The sequence below is a fragment of the Streptopelia decaocto genome, assembly GCF_964273445.1.
Source record: "Streptopelia decaocto genome assembly, chromosome: 27".
Classification (NCBI taxonomy): domain Eukaryota; kingdom Metazoa; phylum Chordata; class Aves; order Columbiformes; family Columbidae; genus Streptopelia; species Streptopelia decaocto.
In genome coordinates, this window is record NC_138682.1 from 2260790 (window position 1) to 2283567 (window position 22778).

The 22778-nt window shown below is 66.7% G+C and overlaps 2 protein-coding genes and 1 pseudogene across 3 annotated transcripts; 2 read left to right on the forward strand and 1 right to left on the reverse strand.

The window, feature by feature from the left end:
• Window positions 1-1381: 1381 nt before the first annotated feature.
• On the reverse strand, window positions 1382-5016 carry TUBA1A (tubulin alpha 1a). The gene is made up of 4 exons (XM_082073504.1): window positions 4883-5016; window positions 3463-3685; window positions 3219-3367; window positions 1382-2541 (listed from the first exon to the last, which is right to left on the reverse strand). Exons 1-4 carry the CDS (start codon window positions 4883-4885, stop codon window positions 1561-1563), a joined length of 1356 nt encoding a protein of 451 aa, XP_081929630.1. The 5' UTR covers window positions 4886-5016; the 3' UTR covers window positions 1382-1560.
• A 5377-nt stretch (window positions 5017-10393) lies between these two features.
• Window positions 10394-14680, forward strand: LOC309450660 (tubulin alpha-1B chain-like; annotated as a pseudogene). Its single transcript, XR_014186711.1, has 4 exons — window positions 10394-10557; window positions 12464-12550; window positions 12646-12794; window positions 13681-14680. The product of XR_014186711.1 is annotated as a tubulin alpha-1B chain-like (transcript).
• A 2274-nt stretch (window positions 14681-16954) lies between these two features.
• PRPH (peripherin) lies at window positions 16955-21137 on the forward strand (the record flags this gene model as incomplete). The annotated part of the gene is made up of 9 exons (XM_082073685.1): window positions 16955-17301; window positions 18659-18719; window positions 18941-19036; window positions 19747-19908; window positions 19979-20104; window positions 20180-20400; window positions 20775-20824; window positions 20953-21026; window positions 21108-21137. The coding sequence occupies 9 exons, from the start codon at window positions 16955-16957 to the stop codon at window positions 21135-21137; spliced, it is 1167 nt and encodes a 388-aa protein (XP_081929811.1).
• Window positions 21138-22778: the final 1641 nt, after the last annotated feature.

A 22778-nucleotide genomic window follows, 5' to 3' on the forward strand; every position in this document is an offset into this window, starting at 1 on the left:
GGATGTGCTGGGGTCCTGCTGTGCCCCCCCAGGCACCGCTGCGAGGTGCCCGTTGTGGGGGGGCCCGGGGGGGACCAGCACCCATTTAATCCCCGGAGCTATTTGCTCCCACTAATCTGCCTTCCTGTTTTGCCGACAGCTTTGCGGACAACCCAGCGGCCCCTTTGGCAGCACATGCCGCCATCCGCTACCGGGGCCCCTCTTGTCCCCTGGTGCCCCACTGGGGCCACCTCCCACCAGGGCCACCCCACGGCCTCAGTCGCCGGGGTGTGCGGCGCTGGGGCCGGCGCAGGAGCATCCGCTGCAGCTGCGTTGCAGCCGGTGACGTGGCTCCCCGCCATTTGCCTCGCTCGCCCGCCGCATGGCGGCTCCTGCGCCTCCGCTCCCCTGGGCAACGGGGCTTCTCCCTCCCGGCCATCCCGGGCTCCTGTGGCCGCCCCCAGCGTGGGGGTCCCGCTGGCGCTTGGGGGCAGCTCAGCTCTGAGTGGCCCCCCCAGCTGGGGAAGAGCCGCTCCAGCCCCGCTCAGCGCAGCCCTGGGGGAGGTTGGTGTGTCTGGCACAGGGGTGCAGCGTCCTGGGGGGGTTCAGGTATCCCCCCCCGCCATGGCGGACCCTGCCCCTCCCCACAGCAGTTTGATGTGTATCCAACTTCCCCTTCATTTTTGATCCCTGAGCCAGCAGCGATGGGTGGGGGGGGGGGGGGGAGAGCAGGGCCTGGCTCCCCCTGTTCCAGGCAGAGTTTTGGGGGCTGCTGCCCAACTTCCCCCCCCCAGTGACTGGGGCTGGCAGGAGCAGCACAGCCAGGATGAACCCCCTTCCCTGGAGGGGGAACAGACACTTCAGGACACACAGTGGATTGAGGGGGGACAGGATGGGGAACCCCACCCTTCCCTGGACACTTGGCAGGACAAGGGGGCTCCTCAGCCCCTGGGGATCAGGCTCTGCAGTCCCAGTGCTCCCAAAAACGGGCAGCAGGACACATGCCCCCACCCCCCACCAGGGACCCCTCGGGGAAGGCAGCCCCCCCTGCCAAGGCACAGCAGGCAGCACAGATACCCCCCCAGGCTTCCACCCAACTGGGGGGTTCACAGCCCCCCTGCCCCCGGGAGTTCACCCCCTCCCTGCACTCACTTGGGTGCTGGTCCTAAGAAAACCGAACACAGCCCAGGTCCTGCTGCAGAGCCGGGCACAGCGCGGGGACACACGGGGGACGCTGCCCAGCTGCAGGGTGGGGGGAACACTCGCTTGGGGAGCACGGGCTGGGGGGTGCGGGCTCAGCACACCCCCGGGGAGCAGGATGGAGGCGCTGGGTGCGCCAGGGGCTGTCGGGGACATGGTCCAGAGGACATCGCGCCACAGAGTGAAGACACCAGAGCCGGGGTAAGACAGGAAATGCTTTTTATTCAGACCCACGAGGAAGGACAGGTGGGTGCGTAACAGACTTTCCATTGAAGCACAGACCATAGAACAGACAGAGCGAGGCGCACACACTGCTACAGACCCCCGGCGGGGGCCTCAACTAGGTTATGTTCCCTGTAAGAGCAGCACCCTTGCGAGAGTTTAGTATTCCTCCCCTTCCTCCTCTCCCTCCCCTTCCACCGAGTCCACCCCCACCTCCTCGTAATCCTTCTCCAGGGCGGCCATGTCCTCCCGCGCCTCCGAGAACTCCCCCTCCTCCATGCCCTCCCCCACGTACCAGTGCACGAACGCCCGCTTGGCGTACATCAGGTCGAACTTGTGGTCCAGGCGGGCCCAGGCCTCGGCGATGGCCGTGGTGTTGCTCAGCATGCACACAGCGCGCTGCACCTTGGCCAGGTCCCCCCCGGGCACCACCGTGGGCGGCTGGTAGTTGATGCCGACCTTGAAACCGGTGGGACACCAGTCCACGAACTGGATGGTGCGCTTGGTCTTGATGGTGGCGATGGCGGCGTTGACATCCTTGGGCACCACGTCCCCGCGGTACAGCAGGCAGCACGCCATGTACTTGCCGTGCCGCGGGTCGCACTTCACCATCTGGTTGGCCGGCTCGAAGCAGGCGTTGGTGATCTCGGCCACCGAGAGCTGCTCGTGGTAAGCCTTCTCGGCAGAGATGACGGGGGCGTAGGTGGCCAGCGGGAAGTGGATGCGGGGGTACGGCACCAGGTTGGTCTGGAACTCCGTCAGGTCGACGTTCAGGGCGCCGTCGAAGCGCAGGGAGGCCGTGATGGAGGACACGATCTGGCCTATCAGCCTGTTGAGGTTGGTGTAGGTTGGCCTCTCGATGTCCAGGTTGCGGCGGCAGATGTCATAGATGGCCTCGTTGTCCACCATGAAGGCACAGTCGGAGTGCTCCAGGGTGGTGTGGGTGGTGAGGATGGAGTTGTAGGGCTCCACCACGGCCGTGGAGACCTGCGGGGCCGGGTAGATGGAGAACTCCAGCTTGGACTTCTTGCCGTAGTCGACGGAGAGGCGCTCCATGAGCAGGGAGGTGAAGCCGGAGCCGGTGCCGCCCCCGAAGCTGTGGAACACCAGGAAGCCCTGCAGGCCCGTGCACTGGTCAGCCTGGCGAGGAAAGACAAGGGGAGTGGGGGATGGATGTTTAGTCCGGGCAGCAGAAGTTGCTCCTTCCTCTCCGTGGCCTCATGAGGACATTTCGGGGTATTTCCAGCAGGAGCCATTGGGGGAGGTGACAGGGTGGCCCAGATCCCACGTGTTGGACCCTGACCCATGTGAGCTCCCCAGGGAAGCCCCGTGGCCCCTGCGGTGGGACAGTGGCCGGAGCCCCTCGTTGGGGGGGAGGTCCCACCAGCTCAGCACAGGGAGAGGTTTGGGGCTGGGGTTCGGACACCGGTGAGTGGGGCGCAGCAGCAGCTCAGCACGGCTGCTCAGCTCTGGCCGGGGCCGGGCAGAGCTGCCACCCCCCGCCCCGTCACCGGGACGTGTGTCCCCAGCTGCACGCAGCTGGACGTGGCTGCAGCAACAGCCAAACAGGAACAAAGAGGGAATTGCACAGCTCAGCACCGCCGGCGCCCGGGGGCTGCGGCGCTGTGGAGCGGCTCCAACACCCCGGCGGCGCCGAGTCCCACTGCCGGCCAATGGCAGCTGCTGCAGAACAGGATTAACATTAATTAATATATTAAATCTAAACCCAGCCTGGCTAGTCCAGCAGGGAGGGCGAGTCTGAGAACTGAGTCTTTGTCCTCGACTCGTCACCCACGAGCCGCCCCCCCCGCCCCTACCAGCTTGCGGATGCGGTCGAGGACCAGGTCGATGATCTCCTTGCCGATGGTGTAGTGCCCGCGGGCGTAGTTGTTGGCCGCATCCTCCTTGCCCGTGATCAGCTGCTCGGGGTGGAAGAGCTGCCGGTACGTCCCTGTGCGCACCTCGTCTGCGGGAGAGCCCCCCGTGCCATCAGCACCCAGCGTCCCCGCAGCACCGGGCGCCCCATTCACACCGCACACCCCACGTCCCCCCCGCACTCACCGATCACCGTGGGCTCCAGGTCCACGAAGACGGCCCGGGGCACGTGCTTGCCGGCCCCCGTCTCGCTGAAGAAGGTGTTGAAGGAGTCGTCCCCCCCACCGATGGTCTTGTCGCTGGGCATCTGCCCATCGGGCTGGATGCCGTGCTCCAGGCAGTACAGCTCCCAGCAGGCGTTGCCGATCTGCACGCCCGCTTGGCCCACGTGGATGGAGATGCACTCACGCTGCGGGGACAGGACATGGTGCTGTGGCACCCCAGGCTCCCTCCTTTGTCCCTCCCCCAGCTGCAGCACCCACCGCAGACCCCGTGGGGACGCCACCCCCAGGACGGGCCGGCACGGAGCTGGGAAGGGCCAGTGCCCAGCGCTGGATGGGGCCCAATCCTGCCCAGATATACCCCATTGTTCTGGGCCACACCCAATGTGGGGGGGGCTCTGCTCTGGGGGTCCCATCCTGCCCCTCGAGGAAGCCGGGACCCTGCCCATTGTGCAATGGGGAGCTCAGCACCAGGGGCTCATCCTGCCCCAAGGGACTGGAACCACACCCATGTCAATATGGGGAGCCCTGAGGGTCCTATCCTGCCTCACTCGCCCTGTTGAGACACAGCAATGCCCAGTGCAGGGAGGGGGCTCAGCACCAGGGGCTCCCGCTAAACTAGGGCCACACCCAGTGGGGGTCCCCATCCTGCTCTGCCTTGTCCTCTGGTGGGGGAGAGGCTGCTCAGCACCGGGGGCCCATTCTGCCCTGCCCGTCCCACTGCACCCACACCACACCCCACACCGGGGGACCCATCCTGCCCCGTTAAACCGGGACCACGCCCAGTGCAGGCTGAGGGATCAGCACCGGGGCGGGGGGGGAGGGGGGGGTCTGTCCTGTCCAGTTTAACGGGAGCCACGCCCAGTGCGGGTCCGGCTCGGCACCGGGAAGGGGGGGCCCGATCCTGCCCCATCGAACCAAGGCCACGCCCAGTCTGAGGGCTCAGTACTGGGGACCCATCCGACCCGGTTTAACGGGAGCCACGCCCAGTACGGGCTCGGGGTTCAGCTCCGGGGACCCATCCTGCCCGGTTTAACGGCAACCACACCCGTCGCAGGCTGAAGGCTCAGCCCCAGGGACCCATGCTGCTCGGTTTAATGGGCACCATGCCCGGTGCGGGCTCGGTCCCGGGGGTCCCATCCTGCCTGGTTTAACGGGAGCCACGCCCGGTGGCGGTTCGGCGCTCAGCCCCGGTGAAGGCAGCGCACCCACCCAACCCGGCTGAACGGACCACACTCGGTAGCGAGTCCCGGGCGACCCCCCTGCCCGGTTTAACGCGAGCCACGCCCGGTGCGGGCTCAGCGCCGAGGGCCCCATCCCGCTCATGACAAAAGCGGGGCCAACAGCGGGAGGCTGGGGAGCCCTCCCCGCGCCCCCCCACTCACCATGGTGGCGGTCGGTCCGGGGCGGTCTCACAGCCCGACGCTGAGGCGGTCGATGTAAGAAGCGCGGCGGAGCGCGGGGCTCGGCGCGGGGCTTTATAGCGGCGGCGGGGCGGGGCGGGCGGCGGGGCCGGGGGCGGCGGCGGCGGCCGCCATTGGCGCGGCCGGGATGAGGTAATAATGCCCCCCCCGGAGCCGCAGACAAAGGCCGGGTGATGCGCGGGGGGGCCGGGGGCTGCGGCGGCCACGGAGCGGCCCCGCCGCCGGTTCCTGCCCGCCGCCGGTTCCTGCCCGCCGCCGTCTGGGCCTCGGCGATGTCCTTGTCCCAGCCCCGCCGTGCCCCGGGCTCTGTCCCCAGCCATGTCCTTGTCCCCAAACACGTCCCTGCCGTGTGCTGGCCCCCATTTTTAGCCAAGCAGTGTCTCTGGCCACGCCCTGGTGCCCATTTTCTGCTGTGCCGCTGTCCCCAGGCTGGCTGTGCGGCACTGCCCTTGTTCGCAGCCGTGTCCCTGTCCCCATCCCCGGCCGTGCCACCATCGCACTGTCCTGATTCCGAGTTATGCCCCTGTCCCCATCCTCAGCCACACCCCGGCTCCTGGCCCCGGCCAGGCTGTTGTCCCCATCCCTGGCCGCACTCTGGTCCCCATCCCAGCCACACCCTAATTTCCATCCCTGGCCATGCCCCTGCCCCCCCCCCGGCGACACTGTCCCCATGCCTGGCCATGCCCCAGTGCCCTGGTTCCCAGCCATGCCTTGGCCCCCTCCCCACGGTGGCCCGGTGCCTATCCTGCCCTTTCCCGGCTCTGCCTCTTTGTTCAAGCAGCAGAATCCAGCCCCGTGGGGCCCAGCTGGGGACAAAGCGCCGTCCCCCAGTGCAGCTGGGGACACGCAGGGCCAGGGGGGCTGGGGGTGGCAGGGGGACAAAGCCCTCAGGTGGCTCCCAGTGCAGTTTTGGGGGCTGGGGGCCCATACTGAGTGGCAGCTGCTCTGTGGCAGCTGGTGGTTGGGACACAGCTGGTACACGGGGACACGCGTGTCCCAGGCACCGCTCCAGCTGCTGCGGCCCCTGCATGGCCCCCCCAGGCCCCCACTCCTTGGGGAGGGGTTCTCCCTCTCATTTGTCCCCAGTTCAGGGTGGGGGCTGGGGGTTGTGCCGCCCGAGGTGGGGGTTATGGGGGGCTCGTTGCCTGCAGAGGGGTGACCCCCCACTGCACGCATGGGGAGGACTGGCCCCAACGCCGCGGGTGGAGCTGCCAGGATCCCCCCCCCCCCGCGCTGAGAAATCACGTTTTTCTCTGCATTTCTCACATTATGCAGATTTCTGGGCAGCTTCAGGTTCCCACATCCCCACTGCCAGCCCCACAACCCCACTGCCAGCCCCACAACCCCACTGCCAGCCCCACAACCCCACTGCAAGCCCCATGGCCCCACCACCAGCCGCACACTCTGCCGGCTCGATGCTTTTGGGGTGCTCTGATGTGGGTGGGAGCAGAGAGGGAGCTGGGGCTGCAAACAAAGAGGGGCTGGGAACTGGGCATCGCCCACCAGAACAAAGGACCGGGCAGCCCTGGCTGCACCGAGTGGAGGAGAAGTGGGAGATTGGGCTCCCACTGGGCTGGTCCCCATTGCAAAGGGGGTTTTGGGGGACCCTGGCCCCAGAAACAGGGCAGCTGCCCACCCTGACCCCCCTGCTGGGTCTGTCCCTGCGCGGGAAACGCCTCCTGCCTTTGTCTCCCCACAGCCCTGAGCCCTCAGCGCCGCTGTGGGGCCATGCAGGGTGTCCCCAGAGTGTCCCCAGGGCTTGAGGTTTTGAAGACTCACAACAGCCCCCACCTCCAGGTCTTCTCTCCAGGTTGGGGGGTCCCTGCCCATCCTGACCCCCAAGCTGTGGGCAGGGGGGGCCCTGTGGGGCCGTGGGTGACTCAGGCCCCCCTGGGCAGTGCAGGGTGGAGGGTGAGGGGCCCTGGGTGCTGGGGGTCCTGCCCCCCTGGCCCCCTCCCATCTCATTAGGTATGGAAGGCCACTCATCCCCTCTCGGCCGCTGCCAGGCAACAGGACCTGCTGGCAGGGTTGCTAGGAGACCGGTTGCTAGGAGACGGCCTGGGACCACCCCCCACATTCCCCTTCCCCAACAGCCATCCCGGGGTCTGGCCGGGGGGGGGGGGCAGGGAAGGGGGGTTGGGGTCCCCCTGCTGCCTGGCCCTGCTGTGCTGGGGGGAGCACCATTCCCAGGGCCCCCCAGGGCCTGACCCCGCTGTGCTGTGCCCAGGGGGGACACACAGACCCCAGGGGCCCCCAGTGCCCAGCCCCGCTGCACCCCACCATGGGGGTCACCAGCCTCAGGGCCCCCCCGATGTCCAGCCGCAGTGTGTGCCAGTGTGGGGGGCTCTGCCCCAGCTCCCAGCCCCCCCGGCTCTTCCCGGCCGCCTGTGCTGTGTTGACTGTTGGTAGCAACGCGGCAGCTCCTGGTGACGGTTGCTGCCCCCCCCGCCATGTCCCTGGCCTGGACACCACCCAGTGGGACAGGCTGTCAGCCCCACTGGGGTCCCCCTCGGCTGTGCTGAGCCCCCAACCCTGCCATGGCTGCCCCCCCCGGGCTGGCCATCTCAGCGGGTCCAACAGCCCGTGTCCCCGCTCCCCCCACAGCGTGGGCCCATTTCCCAGCCGCTGGCTCCCTGCCAGTCCCCCCAGTTTGGGCTGTTCTGGGGTCCCTCACTGGTGACACTGGTCCATGGCTAGGACTCATCCGCCCCCAGGACCAGGGGGTCCCAGCCTCGGTGGGGGCTGCTGTGGCTCCCAGGGAGGGGGTGACGTCCTGGGCACTGGCTGCTGCTATTTTTAACCTGTTTTCCCACAGAACGTGGCATGCGAGTGCCGGATCTGTCCGTCTGTCTGTCCCCTGCCACCATCGATGTGACAGGTTCATTGAAACGGAGAGACGGGGCCGCTCGGGGCGGGGGCTGCTCCTCGCTGGGGTGCAGGATGAGGTGCTGGTGCAGCAGGGGGTGGGGGCACCAGACAGACTCTGCGTTTCCCCGGCTGGCTCGGGGGTGGTGGGGGCGGGTGGAGGCGGTGGCACCCGTCCCTGTCCTCGCCTGACCCCACAGCCCCCCTCAAAGGGCAGGGCAAGGGACCCCCGGCTCCAGGTGCTGGGGGCAGTGGGTGAGCCCACCCCCACGGGAGGGAGCGGGGGGGGGTCACTGTGTGTTCCTGCAGCCTGGGTGCCCCGTGCCCCCCCCACACACACTCCCCTTTCCCTCCTGGCATTGTGGGAGCCACAACAAAAGGGAGGCGGGGGGGACACGGGCAGGACAAGGCGCGGGGGGCGGTGGGGAGGGGGCTGCAGCATCGCTCCGCGCTCCCGGGGCAGCACCGCATTGCGGCAAAGCCTGCGATAAAGGAGCGCGGCGGCGGTGGCGGCGGGGACGAGGCGGGAGAGACCCTGCTACTGGGGGGGGCTCAGCTCTGCCCAGCCCCCCTTGAGCACCCCCTGACCCCCAGCAGGGCCATGGGGGGTGGTCAGGGAGCGCATCAGTGGCTGAAGGACACCGGACACCCTTGCCCTAGGCAGGTGCCACCACCGAGGGTGTGCCCAGGGAGTGGGGTGACACTGGGGGTGCCCAGGGAATGGAGGGACATGGGGGTGCCCAGGGAATGGGGAGGACACTGAGGGTGCCAAGGGAATGGGGAGGACACTGGGGGTGCCCAGGGAGTGGAGGGAAATAGGGGTGCCCAGGGAGTGGGGTGACACTGGGGGTGCCCAGGGAGTGGAGGGACATGGGGGTGCCAAGGGAATGGGGAGGACACTGGGGGTGCCCAGGGAGTGGAGGGAAATAGGGGTGCCCAGGGAGTGGAGGGACATGGGGGTGCCCAGGGAGCGGGGAGGACACTGAGGGTGCCCCGTTGTGCCCAGCGCTGTGCAGCGGGAGGCCGGGTGCAGCGCTGGGGCTGGTCCCTGGGGATGTCCTGGTGTCCCCACTCTCAGCCCTGCACGGGGACAGTGCGGGGGGGGGGGGGCACCAAGGGAGTGGCCCCGCTGCAGGGGTGCGGCCCGAAGCGCAGCACGGGGATCTCCAGGGCTGCCCGTGTCCCCAAACTCATCTCCGGCCCTGGGAACGCGAGGCCGACCCACCCAACCCGCGCTCACCCCAGCCCAGGGCAGGGGGTCCCAGGGCAGGGGGTCCCAGGGCAGGACGGGGCGCTGCTCCCCGGGGTGAGGGTGCAGTGACCCGCCGCCCGCCCTGCCCCACAGCAGCTGCCCCTGCGTGGGGTCCCGCGCCCCAGGGACTGGCAGGGAAACACGGGCGGCGGCGGGAGCCCGCGGGGCTTCCCACGGGAACGGGACGGGGACAGCAGAGCGCCGCCCCAGCCGAGCCCCCTAATCCCAACACGCCCCCGGCCCCGCGTCCCTAATAACCCCCGACCCCCCGGCCTGATGCTCCCCCGCCCACCACATTCCAGTCTGATGACGTCACCCTCTCAGTCTTTCGAACCGGCCAATCGGAATCGAGGTGGGTCGGCGAGGGGCGTGGCCCTCGGCGAGGGCGTGGCCGCGGAGGGGCGGGGAAATACCGAGCCACGCCCCACTGTAGGTCACGCCCCCCCGAGGGCTATGGCAGCGGGGGCCGCTGCGCGCCCCTCGTCACCCTCGCCTCCGGTTCCGATGGTGGAGCGGCCGCGGTGGGGACGGGCCCGGGGACACTGCGGGACCCCCGTGGGGCTGCGAGACCCGCGTGGGGCTGCGGGACCCGCATGGGGCTGCGGTCCGGGGGGTGAAGCTCCTCGCGTGTCCAGGACATCTCGTGGGGCCGCCGAGCATGGGCAGCCCCTGAGGGGGGGACACGGGGCCTGTGAGCCCCCGGTGTGGGGCCCGGAGCCATGGGGGGGGACACAACGGGGCACAGCGTGTGGCCTGGGGTCCCACTCATGTCCCGGACACATCCCCACAGCCGCCCCTGGGGCTGCCACAGCCGGGAGGGGAACCTGCCCCGAGGGGGCGTGGGGGTGCTGGGGGGACCTGACTGCCACTCTTCCCGGTGCTGAGCAGCCTCTCCCCCACCAGAGGACAAGGCAGAGCAGGATGGGGACCCCCACTGGGTGTGGCCCTAGTTTAGTGGGAGCCCCTGGTGCTGAGCCCCCTCCCTGCACTGGGCATTGCTGTGTCTCAACAGGGCGAGTGAGGCAGGATAGGACCCTCAGGGCTCCCCATATTGACCTGGGTGTGGTTCCAGTCCCTTGGGGCAGGATGAGCCTCCGGTGCTGAGCTCCCCGTTGCACAATGGGCAGGGTCCCGGCTTCCTCGAGGGGCAGGATGGGACCCCCAGAGCAGAGCCCCCCCCACATTGGGTGTGGCCCAGAACAATCTGGGCAGGATTGGGCCCCATCCAGCGCTGGGCACTGGCCCTGCCGGCCCGTCCTGGGGGCGGCGTCCCCACGGGGTCCACGGTGGGTGCTGCAGCTGGGGGAGGGACAAAGGAGGGAGCCTGGGGTGCCACAGCACCGTGTCCTGTCCCCGCAGCGTGAGTGCATCTCCATCCACGTGGGCCAAGCGGGCGTGCAGATCGGCAACGCCTGCTGGGAGCTGTACTGCCTGGAGCACGGCATCCAGCCCGACGGGCAGATGCCCAGCGACAAGACAATCGGTGGGGGGGACGACTCCTTCAACACCTTCTTCAGCGGTTCCAGCTGAAGGGCCTTGGACCGATCATACACAAGCACGATGTTTATGAGTGTAAGAAGTGATCGCCCGGGCCAGCGGGAATGGTATCTCGGCTCAGAAAACCACCCCCGTATGTGTGATGTGTGAATGTCCTTGAGCCTGGTCTGGGAATGAGTGGGAACGCTGAAACAAACAGAACGTGTGGGGTGTGTTTTTAATAACAATTACTGACAAAACAGCTGAAGTAACGTCTTAATCCAGACCTGTGTGTGTGAATCCTATAAATTGTTGTGGCAGGATGCAAACCCGCCTCTCTCCCCCTCTCTCTTTTGATATGGGAGGAGTAGACACATCTTCTTTCTCTGCTACAGCTTTTATCACAGTGTCACAGCATGTTTGGGATTGGAAGGGCCCTGGGAAGCTCATCCAGTGCAATCCCCCCATGGAGCAGGAACACCCAGCTGAGGTTACACAGGAACCAGGCGGGTTGGAGTGTCTGCAGAGAAGGAGACTCCACAACCCCCTGGGCAGCCTGGGCCAGGCTCTGCCAACCTCACTGAGAAGAAGTTTCTTCTCAAATTTAAGTGGAACCTCTTGTGTTCCAGCTTGATCCCATTGCCCCTTGTCCTATCATTGTTTGCCACCCAGAAGAGCCTGGCTCTATCCTCGTGGCGCTCACCCTTTATATATTTATAAACATTAATAAGGTCACCCCTCAGTCTCCTCTTCTCCAAACTAAAGAGCCCCAGCTCTCTCAGCCTTTCCTCACCCGGGAGATGCTCCACTCCCTGCAGCATCTTGGTGGCTGCGCTGGACTCTCTCCAGCAGTTCCCTGTCCTGCTGGAACTGAGGGGCCACAACTGGACACAATATTCCAGGTGTGGTCTCCCCAGGGCAGAGCAGAGGGGCAGGAGAACCTCTCTGACCTACTGACCACCCCCTTCTAACCCACCCCAGGTCCCATTGGCTTCCTGGCCACAAGGGCCCAGTGCTGGCTCATGGTCACCCTGCTGTCCCCAGGACCCCCAGCTCCCTTGCCCCTACGCTGCTCTCTAACAGCTCATTCCCCAACTTACACTGGAACCTGGGGTTGTTCCTGCCCACATTCAAGACTCTACACTTGCCCTTGTTCTATTTCATTAAATTGTTCCCACCCAACTCTCCATCCTGTCCAGGTCTCTGATGGCAGCACAGCTTCCAGTGTCACCCACCCCTCCCAGCTTGGTGTCACCAGCAAACCTGCTGACAGTCACTCTATTCCCTCGTCTGAATCGTTAATGAATATATTGAATAATATTGGCCCCAATGTTTGGCCCCAGAGCAGAACTTCTCCTCGTAGGATTGCGAGTGTATCTCTACTTTCCTGCACATTTGCACATGTATTTATACTTTCCGTGCACATTTGCATGTATAACTTTCCGTGCTCAATACGAGCGCGTGTAAAATTAATCCTCGCATAATCACGGGTGTATTTTCCTCCCGTGCTTCCACATAAGCACGTGTGATATTCCGTGCACATTTGCATGTGTATTAACCCTCACAGGATTGCGAGTGTATTATAAATTTACCCTCGCAGAATCACGGGTGTACACTTTCTGTGCTCACTACGAGTACGTGTGTCCCTTCACAACAACCCCACACCGTGTCCATGCAGTGTGGACTCTTCCCGGACTCCGTGACGGCTCCGGCATTGTTTGGTGCAGCCACGTCCATGCACTCTCTGCACCGCCTGTTGTATTAGTTGCTGCCCCTTAATAATGTTCCTCAACTGATATCCGAACCTGTATTCAAGTCACTTTTGCAGTGCTACAACCCTGTTTCTCACCGGTTTAATACAAGTTTTGGACCCCGTTGGCCCTTAGACTTACCTTGGGGTGCCTCGGTGACAATTGTCGATGGCTAATAAAGGCCTCCGCCTGGCTCAGCCGTCCTCCCAGCACAAGATCTCATCCCGGTCTGTGCCGATTTAATCGCCGTAGCCGCCTTTGTGGACCTGGAGCCCACGGTGATCGGTGAGCACGGGGGGGACGTGGGGTGCGTGGTGTGAATGGGGCGCCCGGTGCTGCGGGGACGCTGGGTGCTGATGGCACGGGTGGCTCTCCCGCAGACGAGGTGCGCACAGGGACGTACCGGCAGCTCTTCCACCCCGAGCAGCTGATCACGGGCAAGGAGGATGCGGCCAACAACTACGCCCGCGGGCACTACACCATCGGCAAGGAGATCATCGACCTGGTCCTCGACCGCATCCGCAAGCTGATGAGCATCCCGTGGGGTTTCACAGTGTGGGTCCATCACCGGGGGGTGGTTGGGGACAAAGAGACACCTGGGTCGCTGGTGGGTGATCACCAGGTCCTTCTTGCCCCGTCAGCACTTTGGGACAAAAGGTGGGGCTGCCCTGGGGGGGTGACATGCCTGGGCTGTCCCCAGTGCCCGCATGGGACAGCGCTGCCCCGGGGCTGCACGGCCCATCCCCCGCTGGTGCCAGGACCGGCCGTGGGGAGGGGAGCAGACACAGCCCTGTCTGGGTGCTGGTGCGGCACTGGTCAGACTGGTGCGGCTGCCTGAGCTCTTTGAACCTCTGTTTCCCACGCTGGTGCCGGCTGGACCTGCCGCGCCGCCGGCTCCGCTCGGGGAGCTCCGCAACATCAAAGCCTGAGCTGGCTGCCCACAGGGCTCCATGGAGGGGGGGGCGTCCGCCGCACCCATTCTGGGAGGACAAGGGTGCGAAGCCATGAGCTGCTCCAACGCTGCCCCAGGGTGCCCAGGGTCCTGGTGTCCCACAGCCTCGGGGGCGGCACCTGTGCTGGGGCAGCTTGTGTGCGTTCCTTCCTGCCCAAAGCAGAACCCCTGGGTCGTGCTGCGTCCTGGGGCTGCCAGGCCAGCTCTTGGACCAAGAAGGAGCCCAGTGTCCCCAGCTCCCTGCGGAAAGCAGCCCCTTTCCATGAGGGCTGGTCGTGCCAATGCACAGGGTGCTGTTGCCGGAAGCAAAACCGGGGCACTTGAGCAGCTGCCTGTGTCCCCAGGATGAGTCCCCAAAGGCCTGAGGTCCTGGGGTGAATATTGACCTTCCTGCGCAGTTTGGTAGCAACGTAAATTCAGAAATACTGACAGATGGACCTTGTTTTCTCATCCCTTCCTCCAGGCTGACCAGTGCACGGGGCTGCAGGGCTTCCTGGTGTTCCACAGCTTCGGGGGCGGCACCGGCTCCGGCTTCACCTCCCTGCTCATGGAGCGCCTCTCCGTCGACTACGGCAAGAAGTCCAAGCTGGAGTTCTCCATCTACCCAGCCCCGCAGGTCTCCACGGCCGTGGTGGAGCCCTACAACTCCATCCTCACCACCCACACCACCCTGGAGCACTCCGACTGTGCCTTCATGGTGGACAACGAGGCCATCTATGACATCTGCCGCCGCAACCTGGACATCGAGAGGCCAACCTACACCAACCTCAACCGCCTCATCAGCCAGATCGTGTCCTCCATCACGGCCTCCCTGCGCTTCGACGGCGCCCTGAACGTCGACCTGACGGAGTTCCAGACCAACCTCGTGCCGTACCCCTGCTGTACCGCGGGGACGTGGTGCCCAAGGATGTCAACGCCGCCATCGCCACCATCAAGACCAAGCGCACCATCCAGTTCGTGGACTGGTGTCCCACCGGTTTCAAGGTCGGCATCAACTACCAGCCGCCCACGGTGGTGCCCGGGGGGGACCTGGCCAAGGTGCAGCGCGCTGTGTGCATGCTGAGCAACACCACGGCCATCGCCGAGGCCTGGGCCCGCCTGGACCACAAGTTCGACCTGATGTACGCCAAGCGGGCGTTCGTGCACTGGTACGTGGGGGAGGGCATGGAGGAGGGGGAGTTCTCGGAGGCGCGGGAGGACATGGCCGCCCTGGAGAAGGATTACGAGGAGGTGGGGGTGGACTCGGTGGAAGGGGAGGGAGAGGAGGAAGGGGAGGAATACTAAACTCTCGCAAGGGTGCTGCTCTTACAGGGAACATAACCTAGTTGAGGCCCCCGCCGGGGGTCTGTAGCAGTGTGTGCGCCTCGCTCTGTCTGTTCTATGGTCTGTGCTTCAATGGAAAGTCTGTTACGCACCCACCTGTCCTTCCTCGTGGGTCTGAATAAAAAGCATTTCCTGTCTTACCCCGGCTCTGGTGTCTTCACTCTGTGGCGCGATGTCCTCTGGACCGTGTCCCCGACAGCCCCTGGCGCACCCAGCGCCTCCATCCTGCTCCCCGGGGGTGTGCTGAGCCCGCACCCCCCAGCCCGTGCTCCCCAAGCGAGTGTTCCCCCCACCCTGCAGCTGGGCAGCGTCCCCCCGTGTGTCCCCCGTGTGTCCCCGCGCTGTGCCCGGCTCTGCAGCAGGACCTGGGCTGTGTTCGGTTTTCTTAGGACCAGCACCCAAGTGAGCGCAGGGAGTGGGTGAACTCCCGGGGGCAGGGGGGCTGTGAACCCCCCAGTTGGGTGGAAGCCTGGGGGGGTATCTGTGCTGCCTGCTGTGCCTTGGCGGGGGTGGGGGGGGTGCCTTGCCCGAGGGGTCCCTGGTGGGGGGTGGGGGCATGTGTCCTGCTGCCCATTTTTGGGAGCACTGGGACTGCAGAGCCTGATCCCCAGGGGCTGAGGGGCCCCCTTGTCCTGCCAAGTGTCCAGGGAAGGCTGGGGTTCCCCATCCTGTCCCCCCTCAATCCACTGTGTGTCCTGAAGTGTCTGTTCCCCCTCCAGGGAAGGGGGTTCGTCCTGGCTGTGCTGCTCCTGCCAGCCCCAGACATTGGGGGGGGAAAGTGGGGCAGCAGCCCCCAAAACTCTGCCTGGAACAGGGGGAGCCAGGCCCTGCTGTCCCCCCCCCCCCCATCGCTGCTGGCTCAGTGATCAAAAATGAAGGGGAAGTTGGATGCACATCAAACTGGAGCGGGTGCTGCGGGGAGGGGCAGGGTCCGCCACAGCGGGGGGGGATACCTGAACCCCCCCAGGACGCTGCACCCCTGTGCCAAACACACCAACCTCCCCCAGGGCTGCGCTGAGCGGGGCTGGAGCGGCTCTTCCCCAGCCGCTCCCGGGGGGACAGGGGGTCTGTGAACCCCCCAGTTTGGTGGAAGCCTGGGGGGGTATCTCTGCTGCCTGCTGTGCCTTGGCAGGGGAGGGGCTGCCTTGCCCGAGGGGTCCCTGGTTGGTGGGGTGGGGGGGAATGTCCTGCTGCCCATCACCGGTGGGAGCGCTGGGGCTGCAGGGGACGGGAATACTAGTGCCTTGTCTTTTCTGCCAGTTCCAGTGATGCTGTTCATTAAAATCGCTCTTTCCAGTCTTCCCTCATGTATTGTCCGGGTGTCCCGAGGGGAGGGGGGTCCTGGCTGAGTCGCCCTGGCCTGGGCCGGCTGCCCAGTGCTGCTGCCAGCTGGCACAGGGCTGTGCTGGGGGCCGGGGGTCCCTGGGCCCGGGCTGTGCTGTGGACCACCCGTGTCATGCTGGGCCGCCTGCCTTAGGGGGTGCTTCATGCCCCCTCCCCACTCCATTGTCCCCAGGGGTCCCTGTCACACGGGGAATCCCGGGTGGGGTGAGGACCCCTGGGAACACCCCCCCCGAGCCCGGTGCCTCGTGTTTCATGGCAGGATCTGGCCGTGGGCACGGCTGGTGCGGATGGGTGTACCTGCTGTCACGCTGCTCCTGGCACGGAGCCGGTGTCTGTGCGGTTCTCTGCAGAGCTGGGGGGGCTGGGTGGGAGGGGGGACCCCCCAGCCCCTGGGCAGAGACACTGACCCCTTCCCGTAAGCACCGTCCTCGCCGTCCGGGAAGGGGCCCTGGGGGGGCCAGCGCTTGTTCTCCAGCGCTGCCCCTGCGCATGTCAGCGCCCGCAGAGCCGAGTCATGGCTGTCCGTGCAAAACGGGGGGGACGGCCCCCCCCTCCCCGGCTGCTGGGCCGGGCAGAGCCTGCATTGCCCCAGCACCCCGGGCAGGGTGGGACCCAGCCGAGGTGGGGGCTCCGCTCAGCCCCGCAGCCGGGGTTGAGGATGGGGCTCACCCTGCAGCCTCCAGTCCCACTCTACATTGCAGTGGGGGGGTCTGCACTCCTCCTCTCCCCGTACTACTTGAGGGGTACCCTATAACTCCCGGTGCTGCCCTGCACCCCACGGGGCCCCCCAGCCACTCTCCTGCATCCCCCGGCCCCTCTCCCCACCGGCCCCAGGTGCCTGCACCCTCGAGGGGGACCCTACAGCCCCCGGCCCGAATCCCTCGGGGGTCCCTGGCCGCTCCCGGGCCCTCTTCCCGCCCCCCCAACCCCGAGGGGATCCCCGCAGCCCCGGTCCCCCCGGCCGGGAGACCCCTCCCCTCCGCCCGCACCCCTGGGTCCCCCCGGTGGGGCGGAGCCGCCACCCGTTATAAACAGCCGCTACGGGCGGCCGCCGCCCTCCCGGTACCACCATGAGCCGCGGCGGCCGCGCCCTCGGGGCGCCACCGCCCGTCACCGCGGCGGCGGGGCGGCTGGCGGCGGCGGCGGCGGCGCGGAGCGCGGAGCGAGAGGAACTGGCGGCGCTGAACGACCGCTTCGCCGCTTTCCTGGAGCGGGTGCGGGCGCTGGAGCGGCAGAACGGGGCCCTGAGAGCCGCCCTGGGCCGCGCCGCCGCCGCCACCGCGCCCGGTGCCGCCGGGCTGGTGCGGGGGGAGCTGCGGGGGCTGCGGGAGCGGCTGCAGCGCCTCGGCCGGGACCGAGACCGGCTCCAGGCCGAGCGGGACGGGCTGGCCACGGACCTGGCGGCCCTGCGGCAGCGGTGGGTGCGCGGCGGAGCGGCGGGAGGCACCGGCGGGACGGGGAAACGGGGAATGCTGCGGGGGGTGCACCGGGGTGGGGACAGGGGTTGCACCGGGGGATACGGGGGACCGGGAGATGCACTGGATGGGGACACGGGGATGGGGAGTGGAATGCACCGCGATGGGTCCGGGGAAGGCAGCGAGGTGGGGATGTGGGGTGCACCGGGGGACGCTGGAGAGATGCGGACCCAGGGATGTGCCGGGATGAGGGGTGCGCTGGGATGCAGGATGCAGCGGGGATGTTGCGGTGGGGCCGGGGTGCGCCGGGATGAGGGGTGCGCTGGGATGAGGGATGTGCCGGGATGCAGGATGCAGCGGGGATGTTGCGGTGGGGTCGGAGTGCGCCGGGATGCAGGATGCAGCGGGGATGTTGCGGTGAGGCCGGGGTGCGCCGGGATGCAGGATGCAGCGGGGATGTTGCGGTGGGGCCGGGGTGCGCCGGGATGCAGGATGCAGCGGGGATGTTGCGGTGGGGTCGGGGTGCACCGGGATGCAGGATGCAGCGGGGATGCTGCGGTGCGGCCGAGGTGCACTGGGATGCAGGATGCAGCGGGGATGTTGCGGTGGGGCCGGGGTGCGCCGGGATGAGGGGTGCGCTGGGATGAGGGATGTGCCGGGATGCAGGATGCAGCGGGGATGTTGCGGTGGGGTCGGGGTGCGCCGGGATGCAGGATGCAGCGGGGATGTTGCGGTGGGGCCGGGGTGCGCCGGGATGCAGCATGCAGCGGGGATGTTGCGGTGGGGCCGGGGTGCGCTGGGATGCAGCATGCAGCGGGGATGTTGCGGTGGGGCCGGGGTGCACCGGGATGCAGGATGCAGCGGGGATGCTGTGGTGGGGCCGGGGTGCGCCGGGGCCGGTGGGCGCTGGGAGCGCGGGGCTCTGCGGAAGGGCGGGGAGGGCACTGGGAGGAGCGCGGCGGGTGGGGACACTGGGAGCGGACTGGGATGAGCACCGGGCGCGGTGAGCACCAGGGCGGGGCCGGACCTCCCCGGGGAAGAGTGTGTCCCAGTGGGGGGCTCTGAAGGGCTGCAGAGGGGTCGTGACAGGGCTCGGGTGGGGTCCCCCAGGATCTGGGGGTCCTGTGGGGGTGGCCGGTCCTGTCCTGGCAGTGCAGGGACAGGGACACCCCAGGGGGCAGCCCAGGCTCTTGGGGGCTGCAAGGAGGATGTAGCTCAGGCTGGGGGGCTCCTCTCCCACCTCCTCCATCCCCGTGTGCCTGCAGCGTGTGGGGGGCTGAGGCGGCAGCCTCAAGGAGGCACCAGGTGGGGAGGGCTGCACCCTGTCCCCCACCTCCTTGTCACTTCTAATGTCCCCAGGCTGGAGGATGAGACGCAGAAGCGGGAGGATGCGGAGAGGAGCCTGGTGCTGTTCCGCAAGGTGAGGAGGCTTGGGGGGTCCATGCCCCGTGCAGTGTCCGTCACCCGGTGCTCTCCATGCAGCGCGCCGGTGATGCCCGTGTCCTACACACGGCCCCTGCCCTGCGATGCCCCATGCACCGGGCACCCCCTGTCCCGCACCGCCCGTGGGGTGGGTCCTGGGGGGGTCCCATCCCGTCCATGCTGCCCCACAGCTCGTCCCAGCCCAGCCTCTCCCCATAGGACATGGACGACGCCACACTGTCCCGCCTGGAGCTGGAGCGCAAGGTCGAGCTGCTGATGGACGAGATCGGCTTCCTCAAGAAGCTGCATGAAGAGGTGGGGGCCACAGCGCAGTGGGGGCAGGGCGGGCCCGTGCGCCGCGTGGTGACGGTCCATGTGCCACGTGGTCACGGCCCGTGTGCCACATCATGACGGCCCGTGCGCCGCGTGGTGACGGCCCGTGCGCCGCATCGTGACGGCCCATGCGCCGCATGGTGACGGCCCGTGTGCTGCGTGGTGACGGCCTGTGTGCCGCATTGTGATGGCCCGTGTGCCGCGTGGTGACGGCCCGTGTGCCGTGTGGTGACGGCCCGTGTGCCGCGTGGTGACGGCCTGTGTGCCGCGTGGTGACGGCCCGTGTGCCGCGTGGTGACGGCCCGTGTGCCGCGTGGTGACGGCCCGTGTGCCACGTGGTGACGGCCCGTGTGCCGCGGCGTGACGGTCCGTGTGCCGCGTGGTGACGGCCCGTGTGCCGCATCGTGACAGCCCGTGTGCCGCATGGTGACGGCCCGTGTGCCACGTGGTGACGGCCCGTGTGCCACGTGGTGACAGCCCGTGTGCCGCGGCGTGACGGTCCGTGTGCCACGTGGTGACGGCCCGTGTGCTGCGTGGTGATGGCCCGTGTGCCGCATCGTGAGGGCCCATGTGCCGCGTGGTGACGGCCCGTGCGCCGCGTGGTGACGGCCCGTGTGCCGCGTGGTGACGGCCCGTGCGCCACATCGTGACGGCCTGTGTGCCGCGTGGTGACGGCCTGTGTGCCCGCGCAGGAGCTGCAGGACCTGGAGGGGAGCGCCCCGCGCGCCGCGGTGCCGGCGGAGCCCGAGGTCTGCACGCCAGCGCTGACGGCCGCGCTGCGGGAGATCCGCACCCAGTACGAGAGCATCGCCGTGAAGAACCTGCAGGAAGCCGAGGAGTGGTACAAGTCCAAGGTACCCAGGCCGGGGGGTCCGCAGGTGGGCTGGGGAGTCCCGGCAGCCCTGACGTCCGCGGCCCCTGCAGTTCGCTGACCTCTCGGACGCAGCCAACCGCAACCACGAGGCGCTGCGGCTGGCCAAGCAGGAGATGAACGAGTCTCGGCGGCAGATCCAGAGCCTCACCTGCGAGGTGGACGGGCTGAAGGGCATGGTGAGAGCTGCTGGGGAGCCCAGGGGGCGCGGGCCACGGGCCACGGGTGCCACGAGGCCGCTTCTCCCCCCGCAGAACGAGGCGCTGCAGCGGCAGATGCGGGAGATGGAGGATGAGTTTGGGGAGGAGATCGGGAGCTACCAGGACATGGTGGGGCGTCTGGAGCAGGAGATCCAGCAGATGAAGGAGGAGATGGCGCGGCACCTGCGCGAGTACCAGGACCTGCTCAACGTCAAGATGGCCCTGGACATCGAGATCGCCACGTACCGCAAGCTGCTGGAGGGCGAGGAGAGCCGGTGAGGAGCCGGTGAGGAGAGGGGACATGTGGCCGCGCGTCCCGGTCACCACTGGGGTGCAGAGCCCGGCTGGGCGAGGAATTGCCCTCCCTTGGTGATCCTGGTCAGGACAGAATTGTGTGCGGGGGCAGCTCTGGGAACTGTCCCTGCGGGCAAACACGAGGTTCCCACGGGAGGTTCTTGCAGCTGAGATAAAGGCCGAGGGGGGGCGCGATGGTGGGGGGGGCTGCCGCCTCCTCCCCGGCCCCGCAGCCCCCGGCACAGCCCAGCACCACTTACCCGTGACGTGGGTCACTGACCCACTGGGGTGAAAGGGTCAGGGTCACCAGCCTGGGAGCCCTGGACCCCCCCTCACACCTCTCCCTGCCCCCCAGGATCACCGTCCCTCTGCACCCCACCGCCTCCTTCAGCATGCGGAGCTCAGGTGAGGGGGGGCTGGGGGTCTTTCCTCCCTCTGTCGGAGAAGGGGGTGCAGGGGGGTTCCTGTGCCCCTGCCTGGGTGGCTTTGCACCCCCCTGCCCCCCGGGGGGGCTGACAGCGTCTCTGCCGCAGCGCTGGAGCCGCCGGGGGAGAGCGCGGCGCGCAGGACGGTGCTGATCAAAACCACGGAGACGCGGGACAGGCAGGTGCGGGCTGGGGCGGCCGGGGGGGTCCTGCCCGGGGGGGCAGCCCCGCCGTGGCATTGACCCTCAGTTCTCTCCCCGCAGCGGCCGCTGACGGAGTCGCACAAGGAGTGACGGTCCCGCCGCACCGGCCCCGTGCTGGCCGGGGGCGAGGGGGTCCGGCCGCCCCCCCGTCGCCAGCGCCCGGGGCTGTTGCAGAGCGCGGTGCCTTGCCCCCCCCCCCCTTATTTATTGCTGTTTATCACCTATTTATTTTTATCACTTATTTATTTTGATCACCCATTTATTTTTCCCCGCTGGAACCTCAGGTGTATGGAGCGTTTATCAAACACCGCCGCCGCTGTCCCGGGCCCTGGGGGGTCCCGGCCGTCCCCCCCGCACGGAGGTGGCCCCGAGGTCTGCGGGCACCGGCGGGTCCGGGGGCGGGAAGCGGGGGGCGGCATCAGGGCTGTCTCCCCCCGTGTCCCCATCGGGCTTGAGCAGCGAATAAAGGCTGCGGCGACGCTGACCAATCCTAGCCGGGTATCGTGCGCCGCTGCCGCCGCTGATTGGCTGGCGTTACGCCGTGGGGCGGGCCATCGGCCACGGCGGGGCCGTATAAACCGGCGGGAGCCCCCTCGCGATCGTGACGGGACACGGACCCGCGATCTCCCACAGGCAAAGTGCAGCTTCACTATTTCATCAGTGATTATTTGCCCCTTTAAGAGTTTCTGGTTATATATAGTAGCATAAAATCGATGAAAACCATGTCTGAAAGCACTGCTTAGCAGATGATAACTATTACAGGTACGTCATGAGGTCGTAACATACATTAGTATCATATAGAAATTAAATATCCTTTGTGGTACCTGTATATAGCACCATCATCTATGTGCTTCATCTGTTTATATTTGTGATTCTTGGTGCCAGATCTATAGAATATTAAGATAAACACTTCTTGAAAACTCTGTTGCTGGTAAATCAGTAATACTACAGCCTTCGATTTCTGGGGAGAATTAAACCAAATTACTGTATATTTTATGCTTTAAGTACCTTTTGAGAAATAATCGACTGCATATGCAAAATCCTTTGAGGAGACTATTGAAATATTTTCAAAATAATTACTCTGATAATGTCTCCCTTCTAGCACTATTTTATTTGAAGGCAAAAAAGTCTGTCCCAAAGTGTTCTAAAAAATTAGAAAATGGTTTTTTTTCAAAAAAAGGAAGTACACATATATGAGCATATATATATATACTTATATATATATATGTATATGTATATATATACCAGACCGAGGCTGGTACGGGGGGGCCAGGGGCACCCGGGTCCCCTCCTGGCTCCACCATCCCGCTGGTGCCGTCACCTCCAGAACCCCCAGCCCTGAGCCCCCTGGGGGTGCCAGGGGATGCAGAGCCCTTCTGGGCCCCCGTCCCCCCAAAAGGCTCCCGGGAGTGGGGGCTCCGCCTGCCCTGACCGGGGGGGCTGTGCTGCGGCTCTTTGTGGGGGGACGCCGGTTGGCAGCCCCCGAGGTGGCAGCGCTGGCTCTTCCCGGTGTCTCCCCAGGCCCTGTCAGCGCTCGGGGGTGACCCCGGGGCTGGGGGTGACCCCGGGGGCTCCTGCTGCCCCCTGTCCCCAGCTCGGGGGGTGGCACCTCAAGAACAACCGGTCTTACTGGAAACACCGAGGCAAAGGCGGCATTAAGCGCCTCACCTGTCGCTGTTTCCCCGCACCCACTAAGGGACAGAGATTCTCCCCAGCCCTCCCAGAGCTGAT